This window comes from Rana temporaria, chromosome 6 (genome assembly GCF_905171775.1).
Source record: "Rana temporaria chromosome 6, aRanTem1.1, whole genome shotgun sequence".
NCBI classification, from domain to species: Eukaryota; Metazoa; Chordata; class Amphibia; order Anura; family Ranidae; genus Rana; species Rana temporaria.
This window is the reverse complement of record NC_053494.1, coordinates 174,941,958-174,954,962: the sequence shown is the minus strand read 5'-3', so window position 1 is coordinate 174,954,962 and position 13,005 is coordinate 174,941,958. Positions and strand designations below refer to the sequence as shown.

The following is a 13,005-nucleotide window of genomic DNA, read 5'->3' as shown; positions in this document are numbered from 1 at the left end:
AAAGTTTCAGCTCATGTTGTCTACTATTCAATATAATTTGATGATAATACAGAGTTACTTTAGAAGAACAATGGTCTATAAAAGAGGTTTACAGCTCTAAATATAGGGTTATGATAATTTTGTTGCAGTTTTTAAAGCAATATTATACAAATTTATCTCTATGGCTAAACCAGACACCTCACAGCAGGGGCAGATCCAGAGTCTAGTCTCAAGAGGGGCACTGTCATAAAATAAAGGTGTTGCTTATGGAACTGAATTTCATGTATAATACAGTGTACATGGGTCAGTAGTATGTAGGTCAGTGTACAGGGGTCAATAGGATGCAGGGCAGTGTACAGGGGTCAGTAGATTGTAGGGTGGTGTACAGGGAACAGTAGGGCAGAGAACAGGAATCAGCAGGGCAGAGGACAGTAGTTGACAGGACAGAGGAGAAGGGGTAAGTAGGGTGGAAGACAGGGGTCAGTAGGATGAAGTGCTGTGTACAGAGGTCATTAGAATGTAAGACAGTGTACAGGGATCCGTAGAGCAAAGGACTACATTTTACCAAGGGAGGTCAGAACGGCACACGCTGAAGGGGGGGGGGGTCAGAATGGCACGTGCTGGGGGGGGGGGGTGAGGAGGGCATACACCAGAAAGGAATCACAATGTTTTAATGGGTTCAATTTCTCACTTGTCTACATGAAAAGGAGATGCAATCCCATTTGTCAGCCAACAGCACCTCTATGCTAAGCAGCAGTAACTCAGCATAGAAGTGCCTGTAAACGAATCCACAATGTACTTCTAGCAGAGCTCACATCCAGGAACATACATCCGGCTCCCTCTGCTTACACATCCCTCTTCCAGACAGGTGCATACTCAGGGGTCAGGCACATCCCCATCCCACCAACTCAAGCAGCAACCTGCAGGAGAGAGGCTGAAATACTGCTCTGAGGGGTAAAGGGGCAGAGGGTGCAGTCCCATTGTGTCTGGCCACAGTGGGCAGTAATTCATGCCAAGAATGGCTGTGAGTTGTCCCGATCACAGGTCTGGTTACCCAGGGTGTGCTCGGTCTCAAAGTCTGTATAGTTTTCTCGGGGGGAACAATTGTCCCTTTGGCCCCACCCCTGCCTCAAAGAAGTTTTGGTTGGACCATCTTAGATCAGCATCATAGGTAGAAGGTACTTTTTCATCCAGGCCTATACTGATACATGAAGCACCGGAAAGGAAAGATACTGGTTAAACAAGCTCCTTTGGTCTTGCCTCAGACCTGCTTGGCTACAACATGCAGAAGAAAAATTACCCACATAGATTCTATTTGAGAAATCTTCTATGTGTATAACAATTACTTGCATGGCAACCCAATAAACAGTCAACAAAATAGTGATAAAAATTATAATTACAAATACACTTTGGGAATAGAGAAAGGGGCTGAAAACATGGCAAATACACACAATTATGTAAATGATAGAACTGTAGCAAAATCAGCTATTTTTGGTATACTAGTTATTACCTCATTTTCTAGGATTTCTTCTGAACTCTCAGGGAAGACCAGGGAATCTTTCTTGAATTCAACTGGTGAAGTGACTGATGACCAACCAATGGGAGCATTCGCATTCAATTGCTGTTTGACAGGTGAGATACTAGAACTGAATGACTGAGATCTTTTAACTGGTGATGTAACAGCAGAAGAAAAAGAACTGGAATTTGTACTTGTAAAAGGCTTGGGAGTAATAAAAGTACTTAACTTCGGCAAGGTCAATGGAGCAGACTGGCCAGTTGGAGAACTTAAAGTTCTGGTCAGCTTGCTATGTGATGTTGTTGAAAGAACTTCAGGTTTATAATCCTGTGGGACAGATGGTCTGTCAGCACGGTAGATTTCTGGTACAGTGCTGGTGTAATCAGAAATCTTCATTTGCAGAGGTGGTTCCAAGTCATCAGTCTGGATAGTTTCTTGGAACGTTACATGCTTTTTGTGTTCTACTGGCACACCGACAGAAGATACCTCACTTTGTATTGGTTTAACAAGACTTTCCATGGAAGAATGTGAAGTGTAGATGTTTTCAGTTTCCAAATTTACTTCATTGATTGATCCAAGACCACCATTTTTGACCTCATAAGGTCTTCCCGATAATTCTGATCTATCTCCAGGCAACCTTTCCTCTAAACCGGAAGACATATTTACTACATTAATTCTAGAGGGAAGTGTTGCAGTAGTAATCAGAGAAGCTTCATTGCTCAGATCCTTAGGTTTAGCTGTGCTGTTCACTGCACTAGCGGAAGACTTTGTCTTGGCAATTGCAGATGTCACATACATACTGGAAGCTCTCCTCTGCATTTGTAAGTAAAAGGAACTTGGACCTTTGACTGGGCTTGTGGGCTTCGGCTTTGGTTTGACCTCAGGAGCAACTTTATTTGTGCTTAAGGCAGGTGCTGCAGATAAACTTCTAGATAAGGCAAGATGGTCTATTTGACTAGGCTCAGAAACACTTTTTGAAGCAGTGTTAAAGGAATAAGTAGCTGACCCTTCTGGTAAATGGTGTCCATTTTTTGTTTGTGACAACAGTATAGGCTTTTCACCTACAGATGATGTATTATTGCCATGTGTAACAGTATGACTTATCACATGTTCATTCATTGGTCTGTACTCAATATTATGGACGTCCTGTGGACTTTCAGATTCCATATATTGCTCTGCATCAAACGATCTCTGAGGAACAATTTTGTAAGTTGTCATTCCGATCTTGGGAAGGTAGTCTCTAGTGATTTCATTGGAAGGCTTGGGCTTGGGATCAGAATGCTGTCTATAAAATGGGACGGTTTTTGATTGTGAAATCAAAGAACTCTCAATACTGCCCTCATCAATGGTCTGTGTGTGCATACTTTCCCTGAGATTGTCAACAAGTTCCGACTTACTTGGTGTTTTCACAGTTACAGCCATCTGCTGGCCATTAAACTGTGTCAACTGGCCTATGTGACCATTAAGTTTATGCTGAACATTGTCTGTGCTACTCGCAGTTTTTAGGTAAGTAGATTCCCGGGAATGTAAAAACTCCTCTGCAAGTTTCTCTGCATCATTGTCAAAGTTAACAGTCTGGACTGCTGAATCCTGCATTGTCTGGACAGCTGAATCCTGCATTTTTCCCTTTTCTGTGTTGGTGATCTTCACATGCTCACATGTTTCATTCTCTGTAATGTGGCGGTAATCTTGAAAAACAATATTTGTATCTTTGGTGTGTTGTTCAGAGGACAGAGTTTGGGGGCCCTGCTCCATAACTACTGTTTTTGTTGTAAAGGTTTGATGGTTCTCTAGCTCCGCAGTTGGGGTTGAAGTTCTGTTTTCAAGCTCCACTTTAAGAGGGAAAAAAAAGACAAAAAAATATTACACAAAATGTGACACAGCAAAGGCCAACTTCATTAAAAATTACTACAGATTTGTAACATTTCGGGTGGCAAAACTAAACTTAAAATTACAGGTTTCAACATTTAGCCAGAAAGGATTGTGCTTGTTAAGTGATGGCAAGAATAACCAAGATATGGAAATTATAATAATCCAGAACTGTTCCTTTTTTGCAAGGTTGGGCTAGCAAATAAAGAAGCATTAAATCCCCAAAAATGTATCATATTGCAGCTTACCAATTTTTAGATACGGTAGCTAATTTTGTTTCCTTTTTTAGATTTTTTTTCCGCTTCTATTTTCACCTGGTGATTCAACCAGTAATACAGCTATAATCACTGGTTAGTGGGGCTGCAAACTACCTCTAACAAAAAATAATGAACTGCAACTAAAGTTATTGCTGACAAATTAAACCAATTAAAAATCTCCCTGCATTCAAATTCCCCTAGCTTTCTGACACTACACAGATGGGACGAACAGTACTGAAATCATTTTAGGATTCCTTAAATTGAAACAACCATGTTATGAAGAATATGTCATTTTGGTCTTTGAGCTGTGAATTTAAAACATCTTTAAAGCGTAATGGCGCGTACACACGATCATTTTTCGGCATGAATAAAACTTTGTTTTTCAAAAACGTCATTTAAAATGATCGTGTGTGGGCTATACATCTTTTTTCAGGTTCTGAAAAACGACAAAAAAAAAAAATTTGAACATGCTGCATTTTTAAACGTCGTTTTAAACAATGTCGTTTTTCGGGTTGTAAAAAATGATCGTGTGTGGGCTAAAACCGTAAAAAAACATGCGCATGCTCAGAAGCAAGTTATGAGATGGAAGCGCTTCGGGTAAAACTACCGTTCATAATGGAGTAAGCACATTCATCACGCTGTAACAGACAAAAAAGCGTGAATCATCTTTTACCAACACGGAATCAGCTAAAGCAGCCCAAAGGCGAATGGAACTTCCCCCTTTAGAGTGCCGTCGTACGTGTTGTACGTCACCGCGCTTTGCTAGATCATTTTTTTAAAACAATGGTGTGTAGGCAACGTAGTTTAATGATGAAGTTGGAAATACGTAATTTTTTTGGACATGCTGAAAAACAAAGTTTTTTTTTCATGCTGAAAAATGATCGTGTGCACGCGGCATAACTTCACTTTTGTTGAGAAAACTCTCCCCTCTGGGTGATCTATGTGCATTGCAGGGATTTTTAACAAACTTTGCTGTAGATTCCTACCTTTTGTTATTCTGAAGAAATCCCTGTGTGCTTATCTATATCCATGTGGAAAAGCGAGTCTAATAGAAGAGGTTTCATAATTATCAATAAGCTGTGCACCTGCAGGGCTCTAGAGAAGAAAGCTGCTGGGCCTGCATCCCTTTAGACACGATTTCCTATTAAGCGTGTCTCACCAAAAATTACAATTTTGTTGCAGGGGATACCTGAAATCTGACTGTATGTTAGGGCAGACTTCTGGGAAAATCCGTAAGTCAATCACACAAGCAGGAAATTACACATCTGGGGGAGCATTCTGTACACATTGTGTGTACAGAACGCCTCCAGGTAGCCATATTGCACTTTCAGAAAATTACAAAGCTGAAGATTGAAAATGTTTAATACCTTTCAATTACAATATGACTTGTGTCGCAATTGTATACACTATATTATTTTTTCTTTATTTACCATTTTCCCCCCACAAAAAGTTGAGTTACCTTTTACAGATTCAATATAACAATATTTTTTACACATTATATGCTTCTAAAGCAGTAGCTTAAAATTTTCCTTCACAGTAACAATTTTCAACAGCCATTTTCCATACGTCACCAGATGACAAACGGAAAACTCTAGCCATGCATATCACTCATGGAAAATATATCTTGGAACATTTACACTGCGTCACAAATGTTAAGCTGGATAGACAAGATAAAGGCTAGTGTCTGAGCTTTGCATTTTATATTTTAATGTTCCTACCATGACAACCCTAAGGAAAAAGTGCAGGTTTTTTTTCTTGTTTTTTTTTTTTTTTTTTAAAACAAAATATCCCTTATATTTATATGATTAAAGAGACCCCATGACCAACTTAAAAAATGCTGGTAAAAACTGAAAAAATACATCTAAATACAGTTTTTGATAAAGTAGGGAAAGGCCCTTCCTCCTGTGTGTCCCAATGAGCATTGTCACAGAAACTGGGAGTGATGGGAATAAAAATATGAGTCCTCACCAGTAGAAAAATAGAGGGGGCACAGATGTCCCCTCCAAAAATGACACACAGTTTAACTATTCTATACTTTATCCTAAATCCAAGGCAAAGGGTGTGCAAAACGATACCTAAATTTTTGTAGACATCAAATAAAATATGATTTAAAACACATATGTATGGGGTCCTTTCAGAGGCCATCAACATATTTAACAAGTTCAAAGTGGTTGTAAAGGCAGAAGATTTTTTTTATCTTAATGCAATCTATGCATTAAGATTAAAAAGTCTTGTGTGCAGCAGCCCCCCCTCACACTTACCTGAGCCCCATCTCGATCCAGCGATGTTGCAGGAGAGACTTGGCTGTCCGGGACTCTACCCTCCTCATTGGCTGAGAAAGAAGCGAAGCGTCATTGGCCCCCGCTGCTGCAAATCAAAGTCAGGAAGGAAGGAAAGAAAGAAAGAAAGAAAGAAAGAAAGAAAGAAAGAAAGAAAGAAAGAAAGAAAGAAAGAAAGAAAGAAAGAAAGAAAGAAAGAAAGAAAGAAAGAAAGAAAGAAAGAAAGAAAGAAAGAAAGAAAAGAAAAGAGAAGAAAAGAAAAGAAAAAAGAAAGAAGGGGGATGGGCCGCCGCTCGATGTCTGAATAGACACAGGGGGTGCCCCCATAGTGGTTTGCTGTGGGGGCACTCAGCAGGAGGGAGGGGCCAGGAGTGCCAAAGAGGGACTCGAGAGGAGGAGAAACTGCTCTGCTCTGTGCAAAACCACTACATACAGTACCTGTCTGCGAGAATGTGTTTACGGCACGACGGCATCGCGCTGATTCTCGGCGACAGGGTGCCGACATCTCGCACTCGCTGGAATAGGAAAAGCACATTCCAGCGAGCGCGACATAGAAGCGACGGGGATCCGACTTGGATTCCTGCCAATTCTAGCCACGACGTTTGGTATGAATCATGAGGGAGAACGCCACGCCAAATTTTGAAATAAAAAACCGGCATGGGTTCCCCTCCAGGGGCATACAATACCAGACCCTTAGGTCTGGTATGGATTGTAAGGAGAACTCCTACGGCGAAAAAACTTCTATGTCGGCTTTTTCCCATCGCGGCGAGCCGGCTTGGCGCTGGCTCCCGCGACGGAGCTCGTAGGTGGTCAATCTCGCCGAGAAAGGGAGCGAGATTGACACAATATCGCGGTCACCTACTGACCTACTTTTTTTGGAGCCTGTAAAGCATTGCACCATAATCCGGGGATGGATGTTGGGGTATTGGGCAGCATTGGGAATATTTTACAAGTTCACCCTAATAATGGGTGTAACATGTTCCCAAAGGTGAACTTATCCTTTAAAACGGGCCTTATCTGTATGGATTTACCTTGCGGGCCTGTAGGCAATGTCAGACTGAAAACCGTGTAGGACACTGCCGTTAGAATAGGGGGCTGGGGAACAGGGTCCAAAGCTTTCAATCTAAAGTTAACCAGTCCCCTTAACCCCCCTGGCGGTATTCCCGAGTCAGACTCGGGGTGAGATTTTCATACCAAAAGCGGTAACCCCGAGTCAGACTCGGGCTTGCCTCGCTGGATCCACAGACTGTGTTTACTTACCTTGTCCCTGGATCCAGCGATGCCACCGCGCTGTGTGAGCGAACGGGACCTCACTCGATTCACACAGCGTCTTCCTGTGCCGCTGATCTCCGTTCCCTGCGACGTTACGACACACGGGAGCGGAGAACGGCGCCAAATTCAAAAACGTAAACAAACACAATACATACAGTACACTGTAATCTTATAGATTACAGTACTGTATGTAAAAAATACACACCCCCCCTTGTCCCTAGTGGTCTGCTCAATGTCCTGCATGTACTTTTATATAATAAAAACCTTTCTTTCTCCCTGCAAACTGTAGATTGTCCATAGCAACCAAAAGGGTTCCTTTATGTCAAAAATAGTTTTAGAGCAGCTAAAAAACAGCGATAATAAATTATAATCACTTGCAGAATTGTGCGATAGCGATTTGTGGGGAAATTCGTCATAAAAAAAAAATAATGACAGCGACAATTCTGCAACTGAGCAAATTTCAGTGATTTTGAGTTGATTACATTATTGAATACTTTTTATTATAATTATATTATTATTTGTTATAATTATTTATAAGTATTTATTATATTATAATTGATAATTTTGTTTTTAAAAAAATGTCATACCCGGGATGCCTACTAGTCTCTTGTTTGGTCAGATTTAAGTGAGTTATTCCTAAAAATGACAGACCTACAGTATAAAACGCCAAATTTCCTTGAAAATAATGGTACCGCTTTCAGCATCTTTTTTCTGAAAGAATCATACCGCCAGGGAGGTTAATGATAAACCACTGAGATCTTAGGACAAATTACCTAGAGACTGTTGTATTGCTTATATTAAAACTATTTACATCAACATACATATGTGAAAAAAAAACTATAAATTTCCTCTAAAGTACTCTTCTTACAACATCACTCATCTACAGCAGTTGCCTTGTTTCTGCTGTGTTGATCAGTGTCCAACCAAGAATAATGGATGGAATAAATGAGTGTAAGACACTGTACTCTTGACTGGTTGCTTGCCTCTTATTTAGCGTAACATTAGATGTCCATACTTACCAATCTTATCATATTCAAGTGTTGTATTTTCCATCACCGTATCATCTCTTGACAAAGGGCTTGACCTGCACGTCAATGACATCACAATAAGTTTTAAATGAACAATACATGAAGAAAGAAAACTTTAGTGTTGTCAAACACATCCCATTCATACACATTCAGTACTGCTTAAAGCGTCAGTCAACCCTGAATTGATACTTAGAGTTGCTAATTTTTTTCTAATGCCCTGTACACACGATCGGAATTTCCGATGGGGTAAAATCCGAGTTTTCCTTCGGAATTACGTTCAAGTGGTCTTGCATACACATTGTCAGACCAAATTCCGACCATCCAAAACGCAGTGATATTAAAACACTACGAAGAGCCGAGAGAAATTAAGTTCAATGCTTCCGAGCATGCGTCGACATGATTCTGAGCATGCATGCTTTTTTTCTCCGTTGGAGTTCCACACAGACAATCGGAATTTCCGATAGGATTTTTTTCCATTGAAAAAATAAATAAAAAACATGTTCTACTTCTAAACTCCGACGGAAAAAAAAAAGTCCGATGGGGCCCAAACACGGTCGGAATATCCGATGAAAAAATTCTGTCTGACTTTTTTCATCTGAAATTCTGATCGTGTGTACAAGGCATCACTCTCAAAAACACTGAATTGAGTTTTCAGCTACTACCCACTACAGGCACACTGTAGTATATGCATTCATTTTATATTAAACAGAACAAAAGCATTGCTTGAATTCACGATGACTGAGGCACAGACTAGATATGCCACCAAGGAAGACATAGCAATAATAGAAGTACGGTAATTAAGAGATATGCGACAGTGCTGCCAACTAAATGGCCAACTGTCCAGGCTCTGGATCGATTCCAACTTTACAAATCGGCATCCACCCACATGCCAGAACCAGCAGCCAGCTCAGCATCTCTGTGATGCGCTGAGCGCCTAAGCTAGCCGCTATGGGGGGGTTGGTGCTTTGGGGCAGGGGGGTCCCTGCATCCCAAAGCACCTTGTGACAACACCTACAATGGCTGCAGGGAACATCATTCCCCTTTAGAACTTCACTCCATTCCCAAGGTGGCCAGTTGCCACCTACTTGGTGGAGTAGCAAATATGCCTGCCAACATACACAATGGAAATTCTTCTGGTCCCTGCTGAACCGGTCTCTGATCTATGGTAAGCTTAAGAATCTCCTTTCCTGTGAACCTGTGATAGGTTTATAAAACTTTTCCTAGAAAACATGCACAAACCTTGAGGTGATATCACTGCCCTTCCGTAGCACTTTCTTTAGACTTACTACAGATCTATTGTGATAATATAGTCATACATATACAGGGATGCAGGCTCTCTGATTGCACCACACCAAGCCTGATAGAAGGCAGACCTTCTCATCCTGCAGTAAGTCTAATAAAGCCACTCTTATAACCTCTGAGAAAGAGTCTGCAATTAAGGTTGATAAAATCTTTGTAGTCCTTTTATTGTTTGTTATACATACATGCATACATACATACATACATGAATAAAAACAACTTAAAAGTAGATCTAAAATCATTTAGTTTCAATTTTTTTTTTTACTGTGAATGCAGATTCAAAAGTTGATTCCAATGTATTTTAACCACTTCCCGCCCAAGGACGTCATATGACGTCCTGGACTTTCAGTGGGGATATCTGAATGATGCCTGCAGCTACAGGCATCATTGAATTATCCATCTCTTCAGCCGGCGAATCCCTGCACCATAAGAACGATCATAGCGGCGGTTCCGCCGCTTGATCGTTCTTATAGGCGGCGGGAGAGGACGCCCCCCTCCCGCCGCCATCCGGTGCTTCTCCGGGCTCTCCCGTGCCATCGGAGACCCGGAGAAACGATCCGCCAGCGTCAGATGCAAAGCATAGAGTAGACTGGTGACCAGATGGTCACCAGTCATCTCTATGATCGTCGGAGGCCCGGGCGCGATGTTATGACGTCACGCCCGGGTCCTGAAATGTAAACACAGCCGCAATCGCGGCTGTCAGCATGAGATCTGTGAATTTTTTTTCACGATCTAATGCTTTCCAGCCTGGAGGAGATATGTGGGGTCTTATTGACGCTGCATCTCTTCATAAAGAGTACCTGTCACACACATTCCTATTACAAGGGATGTTTACATTCCTTGTAATAGGAATAAAAGTGATTAAAAAAAAGAAATGACAAAAAAAGTGTGAAAATAAAAGAAATCGAGTAAAATAAAAAATACATTTTTTTTTTTTTTTTAAACGCCCCTATCCCCGGTAGCTCGCGTTTAGAAGTCCCACCCACATATGTAAACGCCGTTCAAACCACACATGTGAGGTATCGCCGCGTGCGTTAGAGCGCCAGCAACAATTCTAGCACTAGACCTACTCTAACTCTAAATTTGTAACTTGTAAAAAAAAAAATAAGCGACGCCTATGGAGATTTTTAAGTACTGATGTTTGGCACCATTCCATGAGTGTGCGCAATTTTAAAGCATGACATGTTAGGTATCTATTTACTCTGCGTAACTTCATCTTTCACATTATACAAAAAAATTGGGCTAACTTTACTGTTTTGTTATTTTTTAATTCACAAAACAGTTTTTTTTCCCCAAAAAAAGGCGTTTGAAAAATTATTGCGCAAATACTGTGTGAGATAAAAAGTTGCAATGGCCGGCATTTTATTCCCTAGGGTGTCTGCTAAAAAAAACATATATAGTGTTTGGGGGTTCTGAGTAATTTTCTAACAAAAAAACTATGATTTATGCATGTAGGAGAGAAGTGCCAAAATAGGCCCGGTATGGAAGTGGTTAATCATGCAGCTTTCATTACAGTAATACCCAATGTTCCTGCTATAAGGGTCCTTATTTAGACACTTCCTGTTATGAAATGACAGCTGTCTATTATGCTCTTGCATCGATAATCTCTCACATGCTCCCCCTGGTGGAGACTGCAAGCAGCACTGCCAAAGCATTGCTCAGCCACGTTGCACTGCGGTCACCATCAGGAAGCTGGTTAATTTACAGTCAATGCTAGGATGTGTGGAGGCAGACAGGAAGTGTCTGAAACAGGCTGCAAAAGATCAGCAACACTGAGATGCAAAAAAGATTAAACACACTTTTATCAGAATATTATGGAATCACACACAGTGCATTAGCACTGCAAAGGGTTTAGAGCTAATGTTAATAATTTTAGGTGTGTTAAGTTTTCAAAACACCTTGCATCAGTAGTTTGTCAATATAGATATACATTGGGAAGCCATTTTTGGTCATATATGCAGGCTCTGCTTAGCAGCTCTGTACCATGTTATGGCTTGCTGCTTCTCTTATATCACTTCCAGTGTACCAGACAGTGGGGGAGATATACTTAAGCTGGAGAGTGCAAAATCTAATGCAGTTCTGCATAGAAACCAATCAGCTTCCAGGTATTATTTTCAAAGCTTAATTAAACAAGCTGAAGTTAGAAGCCGACTGGCTACCATGCACAGCTGCACCAGATTCTGAGTGCACCAGTTTTAGTACATCTCCCCCAGTGTTTTACCAATAATCCGATAGCTAAAGACCATGCGATATCTGCCTGGTCAAATTCAGAGTAGCATTATTAAACCAGGCAACAGTGAACATTGAGGTGCGGGCAGAAGAGTTAAGGGGAAGTTTAAGTACCGAAGAGTGCCCAGTCCATTTTTTGGGTAGGATTTATTATTTACATTTTCTGACAGGGTTGCTCTAACAATAGGTAAACTTTAGGCAAAACTAAATTGCAACTTGGCATGACATTCACAGATAACAAGGATATTGGCACACAGGGCATCATGGCATAGGTGGTGGCCTCGAGCAGGACAGAAATGTCTGTGGCCAAAAATAATAGCTTTGTACAGGTAGTTTGTAGTTCTTTTAGCATTTCAGTGCCTGGTTTTAAATTGCGAGAGGATTATACAACTTACAAAGAAGCGCAATCATCTATTATCTGCAACAGCTGTGATGGGTTACAGCACTATGAACATTGGTCGTTGCCTTACTAGACGACAGAAATGTTAAAGAAACTAAATTTGTGCAATGCTTACGTGATCTCGGTGATGATCTCATCTTCTGAAATCTTGGAAATATTTTCTACATTAGAAACCATAGAACTGTGCATTTCTGAACTTGCAATTTCATCTGTGACCAGCGTTTCCACACTTTGTTCTTCAGCTGAAGATATACTTATTTCTTCCTTTCCAGAGCCTGTGGCTTCTTCCTTTAATGAGGTATTCTCCTCTAACTTCAGAGAGACGCTTGACTCATTCTTCTCCTCCACCTTCTGCTGGTCTGACTCAAGAATTACATCTGCTGCAATGAACAGGATAGAAGGAGAATTAATCTGGGCATTAAAAAGTCTTCGCACCTCCAAAAAAATGCCTGGCTGTAATTCTTATTTAGGCCTCATTCTCACGAGTGTACCGATCCGTACAGGGCCGTTTTCACCCACGCAGAGTGCACCAGTGATCTATGCAGTGGCATGCAAGCAACCTGTTCCAATCAGTGACATACAGGCGGTTGCACAGACCTGCATGGATCTCCAAATGCATCCCAGTCTCTCACCCGTCACTGATTTGAACACCCGTGCATACCACGTGGGAAAAAATGGCCCTTCAAATGGGTGTACTGATCAGCATGCCCATGTGAATGAGGCCTTACTCATAGACCTAGAACACGTATGCTGTAATTGAGCGTTTGAATTCCTCATCTTGATCATTGTTTGAGATTAGTGAATGCGCAAGCAACAAAGCCAATGCAATAGAATGACAGGCAACTCAAATTCTCTAAAGGAGAGGTTAGCAAAGGCA

At 41.1% G+C, this 13,005-nt stretch overlaps 1 protein-coding gene across 9 annotated transcripts in view; it reads right to left on the bottom strand.

Annotated features, from left to right (window-relative positions):
• Nucleotides 1-13,005, bottom strand: part of COBLL1 (cordon-bleu WH2 repeat protein like 1) — a 219,976-nt gene that overhangs the window by 23,778 nt on the left and 183,193 nt on the right. For 8 of the 9 annotated variants that reach the window (XM_040357847.1, XM_040357840.1, XM_040357841.1 and 5 more), the window contains 3 exons: nucleotides 12,244-12,508; nucleotides 8,192-8,256; nucleotides 1,490-3,327 (listed from right to left, as the gene is read on the bottom strand). In XM_040357847.1, coding sequence (XP_040213781.1) covers nucleotides 1,490-3,327; nucleotides 8,192-8,256; nucleotides 12,244-12,508 — 2,168 coding nt within the window. The remainder of the gene's footprint in view (nucleotides 1-1,489; nucleotides 3,328-8,191; nucleotides 8,257-12,243; nucleotides 12,509-13,005) is intronic. The other variant, XM_040357844.1, reaches the window with a different exon arrangement.